Raw genomic sequence first — 27,201 nt, 5'->3', positions numbered from 1 at the left:
ATGTTTGATAGGTTTTGTGTGGCCATTATGCAATAGCAATTAAAATGTTAACAATTGTTTTGTCTAAACAATATAGAATAACATTTGCTATCCTCCTAAGCCATTATTTTTCAGCCAAATGTGGTTGTATGTGTAGCTGGTACATTAATTTTATCCACCTAGAGCTTCATGATTCCAGATATACTTGATAAGCAGACAAATAACTTGGTTTGACTTCAAGCCTATGAAGAGTAATATGCTGTCATATACTGCAGAAACCTTTCTGTATCTAGATTTGAAATTCATTTAAACCAGGGTTTACATTAAAGTATACAAAAAGGCACAGCAACTAAGAATTAAGCAATCACACTAAGAGTTGCCAAGGTGTCTTTCACCAAAGATGAGTCTAACATCTGTGGTTGGAAAGTTACTAGAGAGTATTCTAAGGTATAAGATATGTGCATTTGGATGGTAGGCTGCCCTGGATGGTTAGATTGCAAGGACTCCAAGGAAAGATAGGTGCAAATTGGCTTCGTGGAAGGTTGTTTTTTTGGACTGGAGGCCCGTGCCTAGTGGTGTACCTCAGGGATTGGTGCTGGGTCCACTGCCGTTTGTCACCTATAATCAATGATTTCGATGAAAATGTACAAGGCATGATTACTTTTGCAGATGACACTAAAGTGGCTATGCTTCAGTTTTAAGATATCTAAACTGCCTTGATTGAGATGTGTCCAATACAAGTCCAGTTTATTTGCACTGCTGAGTGGTACCTTTTGGACATGTTTTAATTGTACCATGTAAATGAACTGATTCCCAATATGAGCACATTTGTTCTCAAGGTTACTGCTTAAGTTTGAGCAGTAAGCACCAGGCCATTAACCAGAAGATACAAAATATTATAAGGAAACTTTAAAATCACAACATGGTGGGGAAATTCAGGTTGTCATTTAAATGCTGTAAGGAACATCCCCATAAAGTATAAATGAACAAATTGTATAATGTAAGTATTGGTATACATTGCTTCAATTGCAATGGCACGCAATCTTCATCTAATCATCTCAATCCCAGTGGACCATCTAATTTAGCTTCCAATACTAAAAACTGGTGCAAGATAGCCTTGCCAAGTATTGGATCACACACACCCATTAACATGTTCTGGGGCAATCTATTTTACCTGTAATGATAATTAGTCAGAGGCAGAAGGACCCCACCCCAGACAAGTAATATGCAGGGAAGTTATCTATTTGAAAGGTGACTGTCACATTTCATAGAGACATGCACAATTAAAGTAGAAAGACCATCTGTGCTACTTTAAAAGGTAGCAATCGATTCCATTGATTCAATCATGCTTTTATTAATCTTTACAAAAGGGGGAAAACCTTTGATTTAAAAAATTAAATCTGGTTACCCCAAACAATTTAAAAAGGGGACTGACCCACTTTTATGGTGATCCCATCATTTAAAAAAAATGGGATTCTTAAGCCTCTGCTCAGTTCAGCTTCTAGTAAGAGATTAAAATACTGAATGTTAATTAAAAGATTCCACTGTTTACAGATGCCAACCGCTGCAAGATCAATGCAGAGACAGTTCAATGCTAATAACTACATTCAGAGGACAGGTTCAAACAAGTCTCCACAAGAGGCACTAGTACCATTCCAATATTTAACTTTCACATTGGCCATTGACAAAATAGTTGGTTAGATCCCCCGCCCCACTAACTGGAGACCATTATATTCACTGCTGTCCCAATTATTGAGTTGAGTGTTAATTGTTTAACGGCACAAACACCCAGCTGCTCAAGATATTCCAGGGTCTCTGATACAGTTGCCGATAACTAGCAGAGTGGCACAAGCATAGAGGTTTAAATATATCAAGTATTCAAAACCTAAGAGCAAGATAATGAGATGTCAGACAGAATAACAGGATATAAACTGGCCCTTTAGCTAACTAAATTGCCTGAGTTGTACTGAACTGCTCCTAGCCTCACTCCCTCAATCTTTGCTAGTCACGTACCTGTCCAAGTATCTTGGTTGCCATAATTAACCCCCCATCTCTTCAATGGACAACTCATTCCCTGTACACACCTCAAAAAACTGGCCCTCAAGTCCCTTTTAAAACTTTCTCCTCTCATTTAAGTCCATGTCCTCCAGTTTTATGCTCCCCTACTAGAGGAAAAGACTGTTGTTCATCTTATCAATGCTCATGATTTATGTACCTCGACGGTCACCCCTCGGCGTCCTATGCTCCAGTGAAAAATGACCCAGCCTCTTCCAACTGAAAGTCGCCAATCCCAGTAACGTCCTCAAGTTTGGGAGCTTTCCATGTTAATGACATTCTTCCTGCAGCAAGTCAACCAGTGCTTCAAATATGGCCTTAGCAACATTTTGTACAGCTGTAACATTGCATCCCAGTGTCCCGACCACCAATGGCAAGCAGACCAAACACCTTCAGCACGCACAGTGTCCCCACTTTCATGGAATTAAACTCTGTCATTCCCCAGCCCAGTGGTTCGATTGATCAAGATCCTGTTTTAATTGTAGATAACCACCGCCACAGTCCAGTACAACCATCAATTTCAGTTTAATTTGTAAACTTACTAATCATGCCACCTACATTCACATCCAAAGTTTAATCGAGGTATGAGCTTCAAGTCTGCAAAACAATCCACCATCACCACCCCGTTTCTTTCATGCATACTTTATATCTAATTGGCCAACTCGCCCTGGATCCTATGTTCACACCAGCCTACCATGTAGTACATTGTGAACAACATTTATTGCTCTTTCCTTGCCTTTTTTGATTTAAAAAAACTCATGAGAGAAAATTTCCCACAGATATTGACTATCCCCAATCAGTCCATGCCTTTCCAACATGTAGATCCAGTCTTTCAGAATCACTTACAATAACTTACGCAATGAGGCAAGGCTAACCAGTCTGTAGTTTCCAGACTTTTTCCTTGCACCCTTTTATAAATAGAGGCACACCATTAGGCACTCCAGTCTTCTACCACCTCAGCTGTGGCGATCTATGACACATATTTCTGCCAGGAGTCCTGCAGTTTCTTCCCGAGCTTCCCACAATGTCCTAGGATATACGTGATCAGGTATTTATCTACCTTAATGTGTTTTAAAACTTCCAGCACCTCCTCTACTGCAATGTGGAATGTTGTCAAGACATCACTGTTAAGTAATCCAAGTTCCCTACCATCTACATCTTCACAGTAAATAAAAAGGAAAGTTATTCATTCAATACGTTGCCCATCTCTTGTGGCTCCACACAGGCAACCTTGTTAATCTTTAAGAAGGCCTATTCCCTCTCTAGCTACTCTTTTGCCCTTAATGTACTTAATAATTCTTTGGATTCTCTTTTATCTTAACTCTTTCAGTGACTACATATTCACTGTCCACAAAGGCTCACGATAGAGAGGAACCCATAAAAGGACAGTACTTAATTTATTTTATTTAGTTGCTGCACTATTGACAGATGTGATTGAGCAGACCAGCCAACTATAAGATTAGAGCATGGCATGACGCAACCGAAGGCTAAAACTGAAGGACAGGTAAACGCAACCTTACTTCCACTAATTGTGTTGGATGGGACAAGGTGGAAAAGTGTCTGATCAGCCAGTCCAAAACAAAAAAGGATAAGTAGATTTGCAAAAGGGAAAAATTGGCAATTTCAATGTGAATCATAGAAGAGCACTAAACGGTAGAGGAGCGAGAAGGAAAAAAAACTGCTCTCAAGACAGATAAAGGAAATAGCAATGGGGTGGAGTATATTGTAAGGGAAAGGCAACATGGGAAGCTTTGTCCACTCTTCATCCAGGATTTCTCCTGGGTTTCTTAATTCACACCAGCTCCCCTACAGCAATAGGGCCTGGTTTAAATTTTGGGGATCTGGACATGGACCGAATGGTCCCAGATAACCTCCACCATCAAATAAATAGAGCAGGCCCTCAACTCACCCAGACCCATTTGCCATCAAATTCTAATCATAGGCCACCAAAGGGCAGCCTAAACCTGGGGTGAAGGTGGATGTTTCTTTTTCTTTGCCCAACACGAGAACAATACATTAAAAATAAATCACACACACACAAAAACAACAGCTAACTAAACAAAACCGGCAAAGCTGAAACAAGCACACAATTGACACGCAGTAGGAATCGGATCAGATTCCTTGGGATTACAAAAAGAATTCATGGTGATTAAATGAACATTTAAGGCAGACACTGGATTTTTGGATCTTGCTGGGAGGAAGATTAAAAAGAGGTGGATTGGTGGCAAGGGCATGCCAATTCCCCAAGCTGAGATACATTTCCAAAAAACAGGGTGGGGTTTGCAACAGCGAAAAAAGGTAAAAATCCAATATCAAGACACAAAGCACTGGGCGTGTACATGTCAGAGAGCAAGTGAAGTATGAATTAAAAAGTAAAAAGAGACCTGCCAAAATGCAGAGCTCTTGGAAGAAATTGAAGAAAGTGAGAGGGCAAAGCAGCCACCACCAATATCTCTCAAATTGTGACATATAACTGGATGGAATTTTTTTGGACTTGTAAGCAAAGCCCCTTTCAGCGGCAGGCTGACCTGCACCTGAAAACTGGAGCAACCTTGGGGCGAGGAAGAGTTTAAAATCAATTTCTAAAGCAAGCTCCAATTTGGCTCGAGGAACAGGGAAAATTGGGTTCAGTCAGTGGCACGATGCAAAAAGTGACAGGACGTTTAGAAATTTAACAGTCATCCAACACTTATGGCAGATAAGGCCTTGAGGAGTATTCTTCCCTGCAGCTTCCTCCAACGTCACCCATATTGCAGAAGTGTGTTTCTCCATATCCTCACCAGCAGTCACTTAAGTCTTTCCACAAGTCCTTGTGTAAGTCCAAGATTGAGCAGCTGTGTCGTTGAGAACTGTGTTATTTGTGGGAGGCTCTTCAGTAACTTCTCCCAACAAAGTTCAAATAGGCTGGGCACCACCAGCCAGATTTTATAGAGAGAATCAGTCCGCTTGTTCTCGTGAATATTGACCACTCCACCGTGTACATACATACAGCCGGCCTGTAAAACACCATGAGCAAGACTGTAAAACATTATGGCCAGAGCAAAATTCAACTCCAGCATTTCATTTGTGCTGCCCTAGTCCATGCCCACCTGCTCCAACTTTGTTGAATTGGAGACAGAGCTTGCAGTAGTTGTAGGAATGAAGCAGACAGTTTGGAACAGTGATCAGGGTCGGACTGGTACAAGCAGAAACTCAGGAGTAACTTGTAACATTATGATGCTAAGACAGCAGGGTCAGAGACGCTAGATTGCCATGAAGGCAAGCTGCAGGTGTCCTGCAGGGTCAAGCACTAGGGTTTGACCTGCTTGCTGCTTTTGATAGTGATCTCGATGACTCAAGATAGACACAAAGTGCTGGAGTAACTCAGCAGGTCAGGTAGCATCCAAGTAGTGGTGGGTGGGTGGATGGGTGACATTTCAGGTCAGGAGCCTCCTTCAAATCAGAACCCTTAGGTCCAAAGAAGAGTCCTGTCCCAAAACACCACCACTTTTTCTCCAGAGATGCTGCCTGACCCACTGGGTTACTCTAGCACTTTGGGTCAATCTTCAGTATAAACCAGCATCTGCAGTTCCTTTCTACACACTCGATGACTTGAGAATTTATGCAGACAGCAGGATAGATTAGTGACCTCCTGCAAATGAATTTGAGGGAAACTAGATCCAATTCTGGTAGGTTTGGTGCCCAATACAGTAACATGCCTTGGAAAAACAAAAACTAATGGTACAAGATGCTGAAATTCTGAGTAGAATTCAAAGTGCTGGAGTAATTCAGCAGGTCAGGCAGCATCTGTGAGGGAATGGACAGGCGACATTTCAGGTCGGGGCCCTTCTTCAAACTAATGGTGGAATCTGAAATGCTCTCCGCAAATGCATCCAGACTTGCCGAGTATTCCAATGCTGTCTTTATTGTAATAAAATGCATTTAGATAGGATCACTGCACATTACGGAACACCAAATTGGGTGCAAGGAGGAGATCCTATTCTTGCACCCTGCAGCTGTCAGTGCCCAGAAACCATAACATGTCAACTAAAGGACCTTTGATGGAGGGAAAATAAAGTTCCCAGTCACCATTTCACATCGGTGATTCCCATAGGATAGTGGATGGGCTATTGGCAGTGATGCTAAAACCTGACTCCAATAAAGTGGTAATGTAAGTATGGTTCAGAATATGAAACCCAACTTCACTCACCGGGGTGACTGCTGCAGTGTGGAAATAAGCTGGCTCAGGCATTTCTGCAGGCAGTTTAATCCACTGGAAATTTTGTAAACTGAGCTTCCACAGATCCCCAAGTATTACCTCACCATTATATCCGCCACATACATACACATCTGCAAAAGATAATCAAATTAAGTTGTTGCAGTTTATCTGCTAAATGTAGAATCAACAGCACCCAAACATTAGTAACCCAATATTTACACGAGAAGGAAGAAACCAAAATCAAATGTTATTGTCATACCTAAAGATTTTACAGTCAATGCAAATGTAGCTGCAAGACATGTACTGCAATTGCCCACACCCAGATCATGGTGTTGGTGATGCTGATTGAATAATAAATGTTGGCTTACAAGAATAATCCTGCTTTTCTTCAAAACAGAGCCTTCTGGCCCTTTACACCACCCAAGTTCAGACAGGGTCACAATTTACCATCACAGCTGAAATACAGTGCCTAGGATGGTGTTGGATTTCCTCAGTATTAGAACAGGCATTGGAACCAGTGATCTTCTGATTCAGAGCGCACCACTGAGCCACACAAAGTTTCATTCGAAAACTCAATTGTTTCCGGTGATTAAGAATTCTGCTCCAGGCAGTAAAAATGAAACGCAGAATAGCTGCTCATTTGCCAAAGACAGATTAACCATTAATAATCAGCCAGTATCAGGAAGAGTAGGCAGCATTGTGTCAATTTTCCCAGTGAACAGCAAATGTAACAGAATCATGCAAGAAAGGAGGGAGAGCCAAAGAAGGAATGTGGAAAATTGCTGCCGAGTGGACACTTGGAAAGTCATTGCATAATTAAGTAGAGTAATCATGATATTATGATTGAAAAAAATGCATTTAATAAATTTAGTAGAGTCCCATGATGTGTAACAAAGCAGGGTGGATAATGAAGAACCTATGGATCATAAGATCATAAGTGATAGGAGCAGAATTAGGCCATTCAGCCCATCAATATGCCATTAAATCATGGCTGATCTATCTCTCCCTCCTAACCCCATTCTCCTGCCATCTCCCCATAACTTTTGACACCTTGCATTGCGTTGCCATGCAATGCATCAGTGGATGCATTGTGTTTGGGGTGCAAACAGGCACCAATAGAATGTTGTTGCACAAGAGCTCTTGGCACAGAAGCCAGTACATTAGCATGGAAGGAATGTTGTTTAACAGACAGAAAATATCCACTTACCATGTCCTATTTGTACACAGCTATGACATCTTCGAGCTGCTGGGAAACCTGGAGTTAAAAAAATAAACAAACTGGTTAGCATCTGGCTACGATGAGGAAGAAAATGGGAGAGGGACAAGAAATGAACTGTAACCAGAGTAGAATTATACAACATAGAACAGACTGCAAGACCATTAGGTCCATGCTGACTATTAAGCACCTATTTTACACCAATCCCATTTTTATTCTCCCCGACTCATGGATGAAACAGCAAGGAATTATTCACACCATGAAACTAATTGTAGCAACAACAAAAAATGTCCATGAAGGATTCCACCACAACCACGCAAGTACAATACAACTGCAGAGAACTCAACTCTGCCAATAATTTGACAAAGTAACGCCAGCTGCATCATCTTCCATGTAAAAACACCCATAGCCCGTTGATTCCCTGGTCTTGAACCACAATCTCCGTAACCTCCTGGAACCTGGGGTTCCTGCTGCTCCATTTGTCCATTCGCTCATCTCCTTCAAACCCAATCAATGGCAACAAAGCCAGCAACTGCCTCAGTCTCACCGCTCTCAGCAAGATCCTAATTCCTCCTCGATAAGAATCTTCTCAAAACCCAGCTTTTTAAATAAGCCTCTAGGTTCTATCCTTAAACCCTTCCATCTTCAGTTGTTCAATGCCCTTTTAAAAATAATTTGAACCTGCAAAGGGAAATTAATATCTTTTTTGAGTTTCACAAGTAACTGTTGCAGGTTGGGAGGACAAAACAGCTTTAACATTTAAAAGCCAAGAATTGAAGATGTTGCACAGAGGAGGTAAAGCAGACAATTCTACCATGTGGTTTTAATTTATAGGAAGGAACTGCAGATGCTAATTTAAACCAGATAGACACAAAATGCTGGAGTAGCTCAGCGGGACAGGCAGCATCTCTGGATAGGAATGGGTGATGTTTGAAAAGGGTCTCAATCCATAACATCACCCAATCCTTCTATCCAGAGATGCTACCTGTCCCGCTGAGTTACTCCAACATTGTGTTGAAGTGGTTTTAGTTTCCTTTAATAGCTCCATACGTTAAATTTATACCTCTGATCTTGAGCAAAGTGACTGTGAAATCACCTATCTCTAACACTCGCTGCTTCAAGGCTCCAGTAGAGTCTGAAAGCTGAGAGATAAAATGTCTCAGGTGGTGTCCAGCACACGTGTGAACTGAAAACCAAACAATGAGGGGTTTGTTGGGGGAGAGGATGGAAGGGCAGTGGGCAGATGGGTGTTAGCAGAAAAGGGCAGAAGACCTAGAGCAAAAAAAACTAGAAAGCCCTTGAAACTGCAGAGTGCTCTTTATTCCTGTTCTGTTTGGTTTCATTAGAAAAAGGTACATGCCAAACTTGCCCGTTCTCTCCTGCGGTCTTGTTTGTATCTCCTCCCATGTATTAGTCTCCAGATTATAGGCATGTATCTGAAAATTAAATAAATGCAGACTTTATGTCTAGGAAGTACCGTTCCTTCTCACATCTCCCTGTATTTCATCTAGCATAGATCATGTCTATATGGACTCCAGATCTATGAATACCAAGGCCATTTGTTCTATTGAGCTCCTTCATCAAATGCTAGCAGCTCAGCATCCAACTGTACCCTGAACTCCCCTAGTGTTCAAACTAAAGAGCAGTTTTTAAAACTCTCCTTCCATCCTTTATGACTCATTCCTGCAAACTATATTTACCTTGGTGAGTAAATCTATTCTGTAACTTTTGCTTGTTATTTTGTTTCTCTCATTTATCATCTGTCCATATGTAATTTTATTTGTAATACATAGTTCTAAACCCTACTAAAACAGTAAAAACGTAGGTCCATTCTACTGTATAGATTGGTAGCAACATGCAAAAGATTATTGATCTGGCACTACTCCAGCTCACGTCTGGCATCTGGGAGGATTTAATTATTACCCCACCATAGCACAACTCGTTCTGTTCTAGATGTTAGTTTGATATAGATCATGGAATGATCCAAACAAGACTTCCCATACCTATGACCGCCACAGCTCTCCTCCAAATAAAGATCAACACATCAAGACCTGTCTGACAACATCCTCCACAAACATTTATCATATATTCCTTACAAAAATAAGCTAATGAAGACATTTTGATTTATTTTCCCACCAATTTATTTTCCCACCAATTCCTACACCCCAACCCCCCACCCTCCTCTCAGGACTGAGTGTTGCTGATATCCCCTACCTTATCTAGTGGATAGGTTGTCCATGATGTTCCCCCGCCCAGTATATATATCCTCTGTCCATCATGCGCAATTTCATGTCGGTACCTGAAAACACAAATTGTCCCAAACACACTTATTTGAGTGTACTTCCAAGACCTTGGTACGTCCTAACTTAATGTTCTACACTTCCCTGCAAAAGACTTCTGCAACTTCCTGTTCATTCACCCTGGCCAACCTTTAGGTTCCTGCCTATTCTCCTCCCATTCCTTGGAATACTTCTTTATGCTTTGAGCTACCTCAACCAACTCGCATGTTTATTTGATTGGGGATTCTACCTAGAGACAACAGCATATTTCTCATGTAACACATCCAATACCATGCTGCTGCACTGCTGGAAATGTACACTTGCACATGAAGATGCAAGAGAAAACAACTGTTGCTCCAACAGTCTCCAAATAACTGGTCCCCAAAAGCACCCTTAGAACTAACAGCAAGAAGCAAAAGAGAAATTAAATATGGCAATAGAAGAGAGTCAAAGCCAGTCACCTGACAAAGTACAAAATCATTCACAACTGTAGATTACCCAAGGCTTCGCCAATACCTGGCATGCCTCCAGTGTATGGAGCATTTCACAAGCATGGAGTGGAAAAAAGCACGACAAAATTAAACCAAAATAGACAGCATCTGTTATATTTAACTGAAGACTGAAATGTCAGGTTCATTTTAGATTTTTGTTTTAGATCTAGAGATACAGCGCGGGAACAGCCCCTTCGGCCCACCGAGTCCGCGCCGCCCAGCGATCCCCGCACATTAACACTCTCCTACACACACTAGGGACAATTTTTACATTTACCCAGTCAATTAACCTACAAACCTGTACGTCTTTGGAGTGTGGGAGGAAACCGAAGATCTCGGAGAAAACCCACACAGGTCACGGGGAGAACGTACAAACTCCGTACAGACGGCGCCTGTAGTCAGGATCGAACCTGAGTCTCCGGCGCTGCATTCGCTGTAAGGCATCCGTTGTGCCACCGTGCCGCTTATTTTTTGTATACAATTTTAGGTTCTCTTCTACTTCATAAAGCTGTAGCCCCTCCCTCATTTATACCCTATCTCACCTTTAAAAACATTAGTCATGCTATCTTTGCAACAACTATCAGGTGGATACTTCATTGTGGGTTGAGAACCCAATGCAAACACAAGCTGCCTTCAACACCCTGCTCTATGCAAACCAAAAATAGAACATCCATTGCTAGTCCCGTCCAAACATCAGGCAGGAGGGTACCTTAAACAGCATAATGGATCAGTGCAAGGCCATGCTGGATTAATGCGGCCATCGTCCAATGATAAAAATGTTAGTTCATCGCCCTTTCTTTAAATAGAGATTAACAATACCATTACAGTTGTACCCAATCCTGACCATATCAGAGGCTCGCACATATTATTTGATCTTGGGAGCTGCCTTGAGCAGAAAGTGTTCTACTGTTGCTCACCTTTCTTCTGGTAAGTCACTAGGAGGGTTATTTGGTTTCAGCTGTATCCATTCTCGAGCCGTAAGGTCTAGTCGGTGTAAGTCTGTGTTGTAAACATAACCAGTTGTCCCACCAAATATGTACAGGTAACCATTTATGATCACCATTGCCTGGAAGTTAACAGCAAAGAGAGAGACAGTGAAGACAGTTCTCCAAATGGTAGCTGATTTACCATGGGTGAAATCTCTGGCTCTCCAGTTCTCAAGGATTATAATTGGAAAGGGGTAATTAGAAAAATAATAAGACTATATGTCATATATGTCATGTAATTCAGGGCTTATTTAGAAACTATTTCAATCTGTCTTCATTTAGATTACCAGTATAACATTTCTAAATCCACAATTAATGGAATCTGTCTATCACACTACATCCTGTAGTAGTAGCTGTGGCAAAAGTCACCCTGTCAAAACAATTTGATTTTTTTCAATATCAAAAGCTTAACTTTTCTGGTCTTAGTTTCCCATTGGTTACACTTCACCTTTAGTAACCATCATTCCTTTGTAGACTTTGGATCAGAATTCTATTACAACTTTGTGTTATTGCCCGAGCTTATTCTCAATTGACCTGTGTTGCAAGCCCCATCAATAGGTGTTACAAGTTAACAATGTGGACATTTGAACAACGTGGCTATTATCCCCCGATCTTTAGCAGCAGTGATAAAAAATAAATTTCTCCCGTATAAAATAAATGATGAGACACCCAACTAGAAACAGTGAGGGCAGGGAGGTTGTGGCTGATGGTGTACGAGAAAAAAAATGATATAGTCTGGAATGGTTATTGATGTGAGCAACTATCATGGGAGCTGGCCGTTTGCTCATTCTAACTGGTGCCTGTGCATAGTAGATCAAAGTAAACTCACTTAGAAAACAAGTGTTTGTAATATAGCAAATCAAGAACAGAAGAATCATCGCCAGTTCAAATCAGAGTTTTGCTGAGCACTATATAAATAGTTGCAATACCGCAAACCATGAACAGATTATGCTTTCAAACTCCTCTGTTATTTCTGGCCATGTTTCACTATGAGAAATTACTAGACTGGCCATCACAATCAGACAAAGTCCAACAATTACATTCTGCATGTTAATTTGGAACAATTTAGAGGAAAGAGAGAACAATCTAATTTGTAGTTGTAAAATGTACAACAAATAAGCAAATAATAAATCTTCAACTGAACATTAAAACTGTAAGATTACTATTGGCAGTGATGGCAAGGTACAGGCTTGGGTGCCAGAGTAAGAGGATACGGGTTCCCTTTTAACTGCTGAGGGAGAGATACTTTGGAAAGGATAGGAGGAAAGAACGAGTAGCATTGCTTGCTATGTCAATAATCATTCAAGGACAGGGAGACACTGACCTGCCCATAGATACGGTTGGGTTTCTTCCCTCGACAATTAAGCAGTGCCCATCGTTTGTAGTTAACGTTGCACACGTGAACATCATTCCCACTGCTCTCGCCAAAGGGGACGCCGGTGCCTCCAAACACCAACAAGTTATTACCATGTAAAACAACTGGAAGGTAGACAATATTAACATTGCTACATCTTAGTAGTCATCATAAATGGGTCATGACTTCTCAAATTAATGGAATCCCTATTCTGTATCGAGTAACAGATTGCCTACTCCAGAGATCTGTACCTAATCTAAGCTAAAGATGTACCAGAAAGCACACTGATTAAATTGAGAGGAGTCATGCTTGGTGCTTTGATGGATTCATACCCAGGTATAACCAAGTGTACCAACTTATCTCTCTCAGCAGATACATTAATATTTAAACTCTTAACAACCACCCCTCCACACCCATATACAACTAGACCCTAAATGTACAGAACCTGCACACACATAGATATTATTGTTGCTATCTTTCTCCTGCTCATGAGATTTTTTTAAACAGAGGTACTGGCTTATCATATCCCATCGCATTAATGCAACACAATAATGAACATGGTTGGAACATGCATACTCAGAGGGCAAGTAGTTTACTGAATAACAAGCTGACTGCAAGGATGAAACACATCTATTCAAAACAGTAATAAAAAGTAGGTCCCACATGGATTAGTGGCGAGATCACATTAATGAAATGGATATAGACTGATCAAACACTAAAATGTAAGTCGACACAGAGAAGGATTACAACCTGTAAGAGATGACACACACTTGGAAAAAATAGTCGGTCAGGGAAGCAAAGTAATGAGCATATTTTAAAAAGTGAAAGTGCAGCAGAACAGCAAGGGAAAAAAACCCAAATGAAACAAGAATTAATTCTACAGAGAAAGAGTAGAAATATAGGTGGTAGAAAGTCTTACTAAACTAACATGATTATGTGCAGGCAGATAAGAGTTGGTCTTGGCATCATGTTCGGCACAGACAGTGTGGGCCAAATGGCCTATTCTTGTGCTGTTCTGTTCTATGTCCTAGTAATGCAGAACTGCAAATGTACAAGAATTAGCAAAGGGTGGAACTCCTGGGTTCATTTCCTCTAAAGGGCAACATATTTGAAGTATTTGAAATATTTCAGAATTTTAATCATGAGGATGCAGTTTCTACTGTATCACAAAATGCTGGAGTAACTCAGCAGGTCAGGCAGCATCTCAGGAGAGAAGGAATGGGTGACGTTTCGGGTCGAGACGCTTCTTCAGACTGATGTCAGGAGGGCAGGACAAAGAAAGGATATAGGTGGAGACAAGAAGACAGAGGGAGAACTGGGAAGGGGGAGGGGAAGAGGGACAGAGGAACTATCTAACGTTGGAGAAGTCAATGTTCATACCGCTGGGCTGCAAACTGCCCAAGCGAAATATAAGGTGCTGTTCCTCCAATTTCTGGTGGGCCTCACTATGGCACTGGAGGAGGCCCATGACAGAAAGGTCAGACTGGGAGCGGGAGGGGGAGTTGAAGTGCTCAGCCACTGGGAGATCAGATTGGTTAGGGTGGACTGAGCGAAACGATCGCCGAGCCTGCGTTTGGTCTCACTCCAATGCAGTTTCTACTTGTGGAAAGAGCAAAACTAATGTCAGTCGATGCAAGATAGGCACCAGAGAAAAAACAAATCATAAATAGGGGCAAGAATGAGGTATAGCGACAGGTCAAGACAAATATCATAGATGCACCATAGGTGTATGGGAGAAAACAATGAAAGGTTACATGGACAGAGTTAGACAACAATGGATGGGACGTTGCTGGAGTTCAACCTAATCACTGCAGTGCACAAGCCCAAATATAGTGACATTTTACAACAACTACCTTTGCTCTTTGTTCCATAATTGCAGCTGCCCAACAGCTGCAACCTCCACCACTCACTCTTCTTATGCCTTTTATAAAAACTCTCCCTCACTACTGTCTAGTTTAATACTGTGCATTTTAATCTTCTTGGAGCATGTCAAATAGATAAGACTCAAAAATTCCAGATGCCTAGCCAGTATATTTTACAACAGATTTAATTATCATAGTAGTGAATATAAAATTTAGTGCTCATAGTGAAAAAGCATACAAGAAATGATGCAAGCTGTACCTGACATTGATGCTAGCTCTCTGGGCATGAATCCCTCTGTACCAACTTGTTGCCAAGTACCAGAAGCAAAATGATATCGCCAGAGCTCTCGGAAAAGTGGGTAAGCTTCATTCCCTGGACCACCCGACTCCTCAAAGTCTGGATTGTAGCCACCAAACACATAAAGGTTTGAATTATCTGCAACACAGCGGTGTCCACTCCGAGCGGGTGGAGCAATGTGACCTGGGAGAAGGAAAAGAGGTAAAAGGGGAAAAATAAAATTATTGCCAACTGGTCCAGATCCATACAAGTAAATCATAGAAATATTACACGTCACAAAATAGCAATCAAAATTTTTTTTTTAAGCCTTTCATGTCGTTGAGATGCCTCAAATGAATAAAGATATTTAGCAAAGTGATCATCTAATCTGCATTTGTCCGTCTCAGTTTAGAGAAGTTTACATTCTACATGAATGCTTAATCAAAAAGATATTCAAGTTAATCACATTTCAGCTAGGAGCTTTTTTGGGGGCCATAGGCAGGATAGTTGGAGGAGACAATGCATCTCCAACATCAGCAGGAAAGAGTGTCAAGAAAGGGGAGGTTCTGCTAAGGGTTGATGAGCAGTGGACCACAGCAGAGAAGGATGTTCGAACACAGAAAATACAACACAAAACCTCACATTTAGCAATGCAATTATGACCAAGCAGTCTGTATTTAGTGATGCTGGTGAGGATATATACAAGCCGTAGCTTACGCGTCACATAATGCCACTGGATCTTTTATATCCAAGCAAGGATTTAAAAACTGCAGTACTCCTCCAGTATAACAATAGAGTGTCAGCCTAGATTTTACACTCAACTCTCCAGAATGGGACCAGCATCCACTCCAAAATTCTGACCCAACAGCAGTACCAACAGGGTACCTTGCTGGCTAACTGCGGGTATTAGCTCTTGCCATCTTAAATGGCCACAAAGGCACATTAAACACAAATCCTATATCAGAAAGACAACGTTCAAAACAAGCATATTTCTGTGTTACCCTTCACAGAAGTCCAGCATTTCCTGAGATGCTTTCAAAGTGACAACAGATACCTTCTGGTGACATTCAGGAAACACTGTTTCCAAAAATCATCATCAGGCTAAATTAAGTCACTTGAGGGGACTCAAGATTGTTAGCCATTAATTAATCAAGAAACACAGTAACATAAGTGGCTCATTAAAGCATACACATAATTAACATTACTGCATTGCATATTCACTGTGCTGCCCTTCTGAAAGGGTGCATGCCCCTACTTTCTGTGAGTAATGTCATGGAAAATTGGCTGGGACTCAGAGAGATGGGCCCACTTCTAATGTATTTTTTTAAATGTCTCAATATTCCAAAGCTATGTTGTTATTGATTGGACACTTCACAAGAGGATCTGCTGCCAAATCATTTACTCTAAACATGCTGAAACACATAATGAATGGAAGTTATGAATGCAGAAACAAATAAAAATCCATTTTTTTATCTCAGCACTAGGATTTGAAGACAGACAAACAATTTGAAGACAGACAAACAATCTTACTCACTAAAAAAAAAGAGAAGTGATCTAGATTGAAGTTACACCCAAAAGAATTTAGTAAACAAGTTATGCTAAAAAATAGATTTTAGACCAGATGGAATTTGGGTTTTAATATATTTTATTATAACAACAAACACTGGAGAAGATGTTTGTATAAAACTTTAAAGATTTTGAAAATATGATTATATCCCTTAGAAAAGGACAATGTTCCACTCATTAAAACAGAAAATGTTATTTGAAATTAAATATTTTGATATAATAGATAGAAAAATTGCTTCTACTCGGGGAAATAAATGAAACCAGTCAATTAACACAAGATAGTCATCAAGAGCAAACTTCCTCATCAGGAGTGGAGAGTGTATCGAATTTAGCGTTCAGTGGTAAGCGAGGCAAATAATATACATTTTAGATACAAACTAAAAAGGACATGCAGTAATGACAGCATGTAGAAAAGGATAGAAGGTGTAACAGTGGAACAAACATTTGCATAGATTGCTTGGGTAAAATGTTGTTACTGCACAAAATGTTATGCAATTTATTGTAATACCTTACACTATTTTTTTCCTGTGATATTAATCCATTATTTTTTTTAATACAATGACAAAAAAAGTACACCCCTAAACTGTATGCAAATACAAAAAATGTCCCTGGGCATTCTCTGGCTCAAATATTCAAACATCCAAGTAGGATCTAAAAAGTGTAGTAACATAGAGGAACTGAGGTAAGCAATAGATGTAATTGCCACATCAAGATTAAGACCAGCAGATATGCATCTGATGACTGCAAAACCACTAGGGCAAAAGGCTACTATTCATGCATGAACAGGGGTTAGTGTTGGCAGGCTGTAGCTGTAATGATGTAATAAACTAACTTCACTCAACATCACACGTTTCACGGCTGGATAATCACCTTTAGCTCTGCCTCAGTTACCTGCACCCTTACAGACACTGGAACAAAAAGCAGTTCAAGCAGGACTGGTGCCTCCAGAGATGCTGCTCAACCCACTGAGTCTTCCAGTGTTTCACTTTTGTTCTAGATTCCACCATTTACTCTCCTTTGCCTTTATTCCCTTAAAAACACCCCTGAAAACCCAACACTTTCAACATCTGCCCGATAACTTTCAAGACTATCAATTTTTGTTTGAAGACTCCTCTAAAATGCCTTGGGAGACATTGCTCTTCCGTAGGTACTTTGATTCTTGTACTTGGAAACCATTTAAATACTCCTGAAGTAGTAATAAAGAGCTGCAGATGCTGGTTAATACACAAAAGGACACAAACTGCTGGGGAAAAAAATTGATAGGTGATAATGCAAGACCCATGCATCAGACCGACCTTCTGTCCTGGGCTTCCTCCATTGCCAGACTGAGGGCACGTGCAAATTGGAGGTAGCTTACAACCCAACGGTACGAACGTCCAATTCTCCAGTTTCAGGTAACCTCTCACTAATTCTCCCCCCCCCTTTTCCCCCCACACCCACCCTTTCCCCCCACCCCCCCCCCTCTCCCCCCCCCCCCCCTTCCTCCCCTGGGACCCATTTGGAGTCCCAACTATCTCTCCCCTCCACCACCACCCGCTGCTTTCCCCCTCTGGCTTCACAATCCGCAACTCTTCAGAAACCAGACTCACATCTACTGTTCTTACCTCTGGCATTTGTTCCACCCATTTGTCTGTCTAATCCCCCCTTGCCCGTGTCGACCTATTATCTGCCACACTTTGTCCTGCTTCTCCCCTTTTCCAGGTTTCTTCTTCCCTCACTACAATCAGTCCGAAGACCCAAAATGTCACCTATCCATGTTCTCCAGGATGCTGCTTGACCTGCCGAGCTACTCCTGTACTTTGTATGCTTTTAAACCCTCCTGGTGCCAAGGGTGGCACAGTGGCACGGAGTTGCAGAACGTTGGGGGTTCCCACTGCACATCCACACAGTTTTGGATTAAGTAGATTCGCTGTAGCAACTCTCCTCTTTTTATCCCTCCAGTCAGTAATAGTACAAGTTTTTTTATACTACTGTTTTTTTTAAAAACTCCAAACCCTCCACAAATTCATCAGAAATTATGGTCCAAACAAAAGAGGTCTCTGAACAAATTTGAGAAATGTTGCCAGGAAGGGACGAAATCTTTTTTCAGTTGCAGAGTCACTTTTAACAATGAACTAAATATAAAATGATAGATTTATTACTGACATATATCCGTCACAAAACCTTTTTAAGAAGCAAGGGAGAAGGGGAGAGGGAGGCATAAAGGAATAAAAAAGAGGAAGCACAAGTGGATTGACAGAAACATATCTCACCAGCTACATACTGCGATGTCTGCCATCTCCACCCACCTGTCTTTAAAAATCTGTAAGGAATCCTGAGACTGGGACAAGGTTGGGCGAAGAGCCTCCTAACGGGGAACCATCTGACTTTCTTCTGAGAGCCTGTCACCACAATTACCAGCAATGAGTCAGTCACACATGGCAACTCAAGCAAAATGGGATCAAGACACACAAAATCAAAGAGAAACTATGATGTATATTTGTCTACAGCCATATATCTGCACAGTAGTAAAGGAGGTTTTTTTTAAAGCAATACTGTTTCTTTGTCATTCTGCATATAAATTTGATGGAGTAACCAAAGAGAAACAGTTTGTGAGAAGGTGAGAAATTACACAGCAATCAATGTACACTCTGAAAAACTGATTGAAAATTACTAATAGATCTGCTTCAAGAGGAATCCAGAAAAAATCATTTAAAGAGGAGAAATTAGTAAAAAAGCAAAAAGCTAAGTGAAACGACTAATTGGATTTCTCTTTCAGAGTCCCAAAACAAATGCTCTTCAGTCTATGTAACAAAAAAACTTGTTCAGCATGTCTCTTAATTTGTTTATGGATCTGTGTAATTAAAATTACATGCAAAATGGAAAATTGCATGCATATTTAATTGCCAATTGTACCTCGGTGAAGATTTGGACAGCCAAGAATCCAAGAAAAAAAGGAATGTATTGGTGTGAAATTTTTCTTTTCATTTTCTTTCTTTACCACAAACCTCACCCAACCCTCATCTAAAATAAGCATTGGTCTTTCAGCATCGATGATCAAAAGTTAGGCCAGTGAACATTAGCTTTAATCAAATATGATCAGGCAAACGCCTCCGCTGTCATGCTGTAAAAACGGAGAGGATGAGACGGAGTTTCTTCCCACAGGCCATCAGGACTGTCAACTTTTATAACCCCAGAGACTAAATTTTTGTCTACACTATAGTAACTTATTAACTTTATTTATATGCTGTAACTGTAATTCTTTATTGTGCACAATCCGCAGGCATTGCCACTTTCATTTCACTGCACATCGTGTATGTGTATGTGACAAATAAATTTGACTTGACTTGAAATACAATCCATATTGAAGCCAAACATATACTAGTTTTCAGTGAGAAAGGGAATTCACTGAACAGAGACAGGGATCAAAAACTTTTGCTGCTTCTCGGGTAGAAATCTCTGGGCCAATCATGACATTTGAAACAGGATAAGCCAACACCGCTGGATTCAACCCGTTCTACAGTTTTTCCCCATTTTAACTTCAATTTGGAGGATATGTGGTATTAATGCAGAGTGATTTTCTCTTGATAACGAGTTGAGGCCCCATTTGCCCTATTCGAAGGACACAAGATAGATCAAATGATGCTACTTTAAAGGTTTCTCATGTCTTATAGTCAATATTTTTCTCATTACCACCACGCTCAAAAGTAATGTAAGACACGGCGGTGCAACGGTAAAGTTGCTGCTTTACAGCGAATGCAGCGCCGGAGACTCAGGTTCGATCCTGACTACGGGTGCTGTACTGTAAGGAGTTTGTACGTTCTCCCCGTGACCTGCGTGGGTTTTCTCCGAGATCTTCGGTTTCCTCCCGCACTCCAAAGACGTACAGGTATGTAGGTTAATTTGACTGGGTAAATGTAAAAATTGTCCCTAGTGTGTGTAGGATAGTGTTAATGTGCGGGGATCGCTGGGCGGCGCGGACTTGGTGGGCCGAAAAGGCCTGTTTCCGCGCTGTATCTGAAATATGAAATATGAAAATAACTGCAGATGCTGGTACAAATCGATGGTATTTATTCACACAATGCTGGAGTAACTCAGCAGGTCAGGCAGCATCTCAGGAGAGAAGGAATGGGTGACGTTTCCGGTCAAGACCCTTCTTCAGACTGATGTCAGGGGTTCGGGAGAAAGGAAGGATATAGGTGGAGACAGGAAGATAGAGGGAGAACTGGGAAGGGGGAGGGGAAGAGAGGGACAGGGGAACTATCTAAAGTTGGAGGTCAATATTCATACCGCTGGGCTGCAAGCTGCCCAAGCGAAATATGAGGTGCTGTTCCTCCAATTTCCGGTGGGCCTCACTATGGCACTGGAGGAGGCCCATGACAGAAAGGTCAGACTGGGACTGGGAGTGGGAGGGGGAGTTGAAGTGCTCAGCCACCAGGAGATCTAAAAAGTAAAGTTTAATCACATTCCTGTTTGTTGAATCACACTGTGTGCAATTTGGTTGGCTCACTTCTGACCAGAGCTGCTGCCTCCCCCCCCCCCCCCCCCCTCTTTGTCTCATTTGGTCTTAGAGCCAAGGCGACAGCCAGAGGTACATCAGGACGAAATAATTATTATTTTTAAATCATTGATTAAGTCAATGCGCCAGCAGTGAGAAAAAAGTTGATGGCACTATGGCTAGTGATATAGAATAAGATTAAAATAAAGATAAAAGAGAGAACAAAGTGATACTCTCAGAAAGAGGTATAAATGCCAGAGGGAGGGTTGGGAATGCCAAAATCTTCAACCGCTGGTTTAGATCCAAGTTGGGGCATGATTAATGAACAGGTGCCTTAAGTGCTTTGTTTGGAATAGCTATCGATGAAATAATCTTGCTAGTAACTATTACTTTGTTAAAAACTTGTATGAAGAGTGGAAAAATTAGTTGCAGTAATAAATATCAATCATGGTTGTAGAATCAATTGTTCTGCAGCAATGTTGAACTATACAGTGGTTGAATGCAGATGCTAGGTAGATAATTGTGTTATGAACATATAGTTACTACAATACTATATATAATACTTCAATGGTGTTTAAATAACAGTTGGCCAAGGCATGTTACTTAAGATCTTTCACCGAAACTGATATGGATACAGGGACGTGGGGTTTGAAGACTATTTCTGAATAAGTTTGATCTTTATTTGACCGAATAAAATTGAGCTTTAGTCAGCATGTTAACAACTGTCAGGTCTGTTAGTACAACATGTGGTTAAATTCATATTCCCCCAAACAGCTGCTTACACTTTGATATTGAGACTTCATCCACTGTCTTTTTTTGGCCGGCGATGCAGTAAAGTGACCAGTTCCCTTGGGAAAATATTTTTGTTTTGGTACTAGAAACAATTTGATCGCAGTTTACAATAACACATGAAAAATATACAATTTTCACAGATTTTTCCAAGGTAAAATTACCCCATCCCCATTCGTTAATGTACACCTAATTGGCCTATTTTAACAATGCGACAGGTCAATTCTGCACTCTCCGTCAGCAGCTTTCTTCAGTCAATGAGATTGGTCAGTAAATGAGCATTAGTTCAGTTTTTCTGTGATAGTTCCTAACAATAAACAGCCTTATTTGATGAGTCTTCAGAGCTTGTTCACTTGAATTTTTTAAAGCTTATGGTAGATCAGAACAAACATCAATGGAATTATTGATGCAACGGAAGCTATTTTAGTAAATATTTAGAAAAATATATCATTCTATGGATATATATTCAATATATATTCTGGCCCCAGATAAACCAAACTCCTGGTATCTCCCAAGCAAATTTATTGGTAAAACGAATGCAGAACATAAGCCACAATTATGCTCCGTCTCTTCAAAAGTATTTTCACAATTCTTCTTTAAGCTAGTTTCTTGAACTAGATTTTCCAATGGTTTGAATATGAAGCAATATACAATCCCACCCACTCAAGACCTTTTCATGATGGATTACCACTCCCAACATTTAACTTAACCGTGTAAATTTAATGTAATAAAACATCCCAAAGTACTTCAACACAAAAACAAGCAAACACTGCAGGGCTAAAAACTTAGGGGTTACAGTTGAACAAGTGATTCAAAGGCAGGTTCAGAGCTGACAGCAAAGAACATGGCCTAGAATGAAAGGGAGAACTTTAAGCATGGTGTAAAGCAAGTGAAGGAAGACATGGTATTGGGGTTTCAAAGCTACCAGAAATGGATGAAGGTGACAGAGTGTAGTTACCTTGAAACGAGGTGGAACAAGGGCACAGAGCAATTTGCAGAGGTCAAATAGTTGGAAATCCTTGGAAAGGACAATGAATACCAAGTACAGGTAATTAATGAACATTGTAGTCGATGAATAATGGGGACATGATTCCCCTGGGAGAGGGCAAACTATTGGAATTATTAAAGCAAACCCTGCATTTCTACGGAACATTGAACAAAGGTTTATCTGGAATTTAGGAGAGCAAAAACGTCATATTGCAGTTCAGAAATGTTGAAAACCCCTATTTTAACTTTAAATTTATTCTTATTTCTGAAATCCAGCATCAAAATGAACCCCATTATGTCAGATGCAGTGACGATGTGGAGAATACAAGCCTCATTGCAAAACAAACCTCATTTGATGTCATTAAACTGGAAAGAGTGCAAAGAAGATTTATGAGGATGTTGCCAGGATTTGAGGGGTTGCGTTACAAATGGCAATCTTGCTTTGCAGATTAGGACCATATTCCTTGGAGTGCAAGAGGCTGTATGATCTTTTAGATGTGTATATAATCAGGAGGGGAAAGATTAAATAGGAATCCAAGGGACCTTTTTCACTCTATGACTATCATTTACATTCTTGCCCTTATCATTGTCATAGACCCATCACCAAAAAACTGCATATGGATATTTTGAGATGGAGATGGAATGGTTCATTGTCCAAAAAATAATCAGATAGATATCTTAAAGAATTTCTCCAACAATCTCCCACCTGGGATGCACATATACCTGTTTTAAATTATCACAAAGGGCACCTCCATGTAAAAGGATTCAAATTATACAGAACATTGGCCAGATTAAAGTGGAAACCTACTATCATCAGGTCAACCCAAACCAAATACATAAAACTAAGATAATTAGCAGAAGAGCCAAAGGAAATTAGATTTTTTTTTAATACAAAAGGTCATTGTCAAAAAGGAAGTGGATGAATACTCAAGGAAAAACAAACAGCCACCGTAAAAAAAGCTTGAGTGGGTCAAACTTGATTGCTCTTTTAAAGAGCTAACATGTCACAGTGAAGCAGCACCAGAGACGCAGGTTCGATTCTTATTACCGGCGCTGTTGTACGTTCTCCTTGTGACTGTGTGGGTTTTCCCCAGGAGCTCTGGTTTCCTCCCACATTCCAAGAATGTGCAGGTTTGTATTCTAATTGGTGTCTGTAAATTGTCCCTTGTGTGTAGGACAGAGCTAGTGTACAGATGATCGTTAGTCGGCATGGACTCAGTGGGAAGAAGGACCTATTTCCAGGCTGTATCGCTAAACTAAACTTTCATTATCCCATTGGCCTCCTCCTACACTGATTATTTTTAGTCACACACTTTCATCACCTCTCGCCTTACCACACTTGCATTACAAATTCACATCCTTTTTCAAAATCACTTCAAATAGTTGAATTAGGTGACCTTCCTTATCTTGTATGCTATCGGAACATATAATATCACACACAATTTGCCGCTACTTCAAATAACTGGACGTTTCCGGGCTATAACTGCACCTGGTCACCCCCTCCTCCTCGACTTGCAGTTTCTCAAAGCTTCTCCCTTTCAACCCCATATGATTAGAGCTAGAAGCCACTCTGCTCCTCAAACCTGCCCTTCCAATAGGTCAATGGCAGATCTGAATATAATCTCAAATCTGCATCCGCAGTAATTCATCATCCACCCGCTGATCCAACTCTGCCTTCAAAATATTCAAAGATTCTACTTCCACTGTTTTTTGAGGAAGAGAGTTCCACAGACGCACAATGCTCAGGAAAAGTTGTCCATTTTAAACAACCAATTCCTCATTGAGAACTGTGCACCAGTGTACCCCAATCCCATTGAATCTCAAAGCTAAGAAAAATAAAACACTTTTTAATAGTTTCCTATCAAAATTTCACATTTCTCCCATTAAATTTCAAAATCTCTTTGCAGTCTCCTTATGTCTGCTTCATAACTTACTTCCTTAATTATCTTTATCATCAGCAAACATACCTTCATCTGCTTGGTCCGCCAAGGCCTGTAGCATCTCTTGGTTGCTAACCATTTAAACTCCCATTCTAGCCTTTCCGTCTTCGGCCTCCTTCATTGCCAGAGCGAGACCACACTCAACCGGTTGTAAAAGAGGAGGCCTCAAAAGCAACTCCAGAGGCACACCATTTATTACATCCTGCTAACCAGAAAAAGGCTCATGCATACCTACTCTCTACTTCCCATTCACCAATCTTTTATTCAAGTTAATACATAACCTACTACTCAACAGCTTTATTTTCTGCAAAAACATTTGGTGATTTATAGAATTCCACATTTAAGTATATCCATCTATTCCCCTTTATTTGCATTACTCCTCAAATATTTCTAATGAATTAAATATTATTGTCACCTAATAAAACTCATATCAACTTTGCTAGATTCCCTTGAATTTTTCAAAATGCCTTCCTTGCTACATCATCTTCAATAATAACTATTAACCTTCGACCTATGACATTTCCCTAAACCAAGTAATTTTTAAAATCCTGCATTTTGGTTCCTCCCTTTTCTAGTAGTTATATTTGCTATTTTCCATTCTAATCAAACCTCTCGCAAATCTTCAGGATTCTGGAAGATTAAAACCAACACATCTCACTTGCCAAATCTTTTAAAGTTTTGGGACAAAATGCATCATAACCTAGAAGCTTGCCAGTTGTTCTTCCACCCATGCACCAATTATTATTAATTTTTAAAATCACAATATAATTATGGGAGCTGGCAGTTATCGCCCATGCAGGCTTGTTGTTTTAGTCAGCACTAAATAAAATGTGCCTTAACCACATTTTGACATTCACTATCATCCCATCATAAACAATTAATTTGTTCTCTCTGCTCCACCCCTTTCTCCACAACCTAAACAATTTAAAGTTCTATCCTGACCTTTTCAGATTGGCTTTTCTCGGAACTATTAACCCTACTAACTTTGATAAATGCTACCTCCGTTCAACTTTCAAATCTATATCTATTTTATATGCTATTTGCACACAACTTGATATAGGAGCAGATATTATAGCACACTGGCATCAATTTGAATAGTTAGACCACAATCTAGTATTAGATTCACATTCAGAATCTGTGATGGCAAACAACACAAGAGTCAAAGATAGACACAAAATGCTGGAGTAACTCAGCAGGACAGGCAGTATCTCTGGAGAGAATGGGTGAAGAAGGGTCTGAAGAAAGGTCTCGACCCAAAATGTCACCCATTTCTTCTCTCCAGAGATGCTGCCTGTCCTGCTGAGTTACTCCATTATTTTGTGTCTATCTTTAGTTTCAAATAGCATCTGCAGTTCCTTCCTACACAAACATAGAGTCAATTTTACTTCTAAGCGCATCACCAATACAGGTTCACATTAATAGAATATTTGTAAACACACATTTAATTAGGCACTTCAGTGGCAGAGATGCACCAGCTGCAGATCCTACTCGCACATAAAGTCTAGTTATAATGCATATTACTTTTGCACATGTGGAGCTAGCAAATCTGATGACCATAGTCAAAAAGTCTTCAATTTACCCATTAATATTTTACAATTTATTTTTAGGGTGGTATTTGTAATCGGTCATACACCCATAACTTGATTATTAATGGATAACTGTAATGGATGGGGTGCATAGAGCCAGGGTGAAGACACGATCAGGTCTTAAAATTTGTGGTATTGTTTCTTGCAAACATCTATAGATGTCTGTGTTGTGTTTGAGGACGAACTAGATAAAAGAGACACAAGGACGCAAATAATAGCAGAATCCAAGAGGATAAAGACATCATGTGCATCCTGGCTTCTGACATTTGGATCACATCTGTACGTGTGGTCTGTAGTCAGAAGAGTCCCAACACAGTACGCTGCCTGTACCTTCCTTCCATAGATTTTGTAGGAGCAGAATTAGGCCTTTCGGCCCATCAAGTCTACTCGGCCATTCAATCATGGCTGATCTGTCTTTCCCACTCAATCCCATTCTCCTGCCTTCTCCCCATAACCCCTGACACCAGTACTAATCACGAATCTATCTATCTCTGCCTTAAAAATATCCATTGACTTGGCCTCCACAGCAATCTGTTGCAACGAAGTCCACACACAGATTCACCAGGATGGTGCCTGCCCCGCGGAGTTACTCCAGCACTGTTTTACTGTACATACAGCCGGCTGATTGTGGGTATAACTCTACAGATTACTTGTGAGTGGGCGATCCAACACTGACCTGGCGGCCAGACCTGCGGCCTCTCGGTTACCTTCACGAACTGACTGAGAAGCGCCGGCTCCGACATCCCCGCAGAGCGGCCGCGGCGGCCGCCGCCGAGCCACCCGATACACGGGGGACGTCGACCCCACGCCACAGCTTTGTTTTGTACCTCCAGCCACCTAATAATTAAAAATAAATTACACTGTCATAAGCAACCGCGGCCGGGTCGCTGCCACTGGCGACTGGGAAAGGCCGCGGCTTGACGGCCCCGCCAGCGACTTGGAAAGGCCGCGGCTTCACGGCCCGATAGCGACTGGGAAAGGCCGCGGCTTGACGGCTCGACTCGGGCCCGACGGCCACTGGGAAAGGCCGCAGCTTGACGGCCCGACAGCGACTGGGAAAGGCCGCGGCGCTGACGGCCCGACAGCGACTGGGAAAGGCCGCGGCTTGACGGCCCGACTCGGGCCCGCGTCCCGCTCTCCCCTCACAACACAAACAGGC

At 41.0% G+C, this 27,201-nt stretch overlaps 1 protein-coding gene across 2 annotated transcripts; it reads right to left on the bottom strand.

The window, feature by feature from the left end:
• Window positions 1-899: 899 nt before the first annotated feature.
• klhdc10 (kelch domain containing 10) lies at window positions 900-27,201 on the bottom strand. Of its 2 annotated transcripts, XM_078419543.1 has the most exons (10): window positions 26,719-27,201; window positions 18,552-18,644; window positions 14,680-14,901; window positions 12,529-12,683; window positions 11,136-11,284; window positions 9,663-9,747; window positions 8,818-8,884; window positions 7,440-7,487; window positions 6,224-6,363; window positions 900-5,030 (listed from the first exon to the last, which is right to left on the bottom strand). In XM_078419543.1, exons 1-10 carry the CDS (start codon window positions 26,783-26,785, stop codon window positions 4,821-4,823), a joined length of 1,236 nt encoding a protein of 411 aa, XP_078275669.1. In that variant the 5' UTR covers window positions 26,786-27,201; the 3' UTR covers window positions 900-4,820. The 2 variants fall into 2 exon arrangements, with proteins under 2 accessions (XP_078275669.1, XP_078275668.1); XM_078419542.1 differs by lacking the exon at window positions 18,552-18,644.

This window comes from Rhinoraja longicauda, chromosome 23, assembly GCF_053455715.1.
Source record: "Rhinoraja longicauda isolate Sanriku21f chromosome 23, sRhiLon1.1, whole genome shotgun sequence".
NCBI classification, from domain to species: Eukaryota; Metazoa; Chordata; class Chondrichthyes; order Rajiformes; family Arhynchobatidae; genus Rhinoraja; species Rhinoraja longicauda.
Note: the sequence above shows the minus strand (reverse complement) of the source record. Positions and strands in the feature narration are given on the sequence as shown.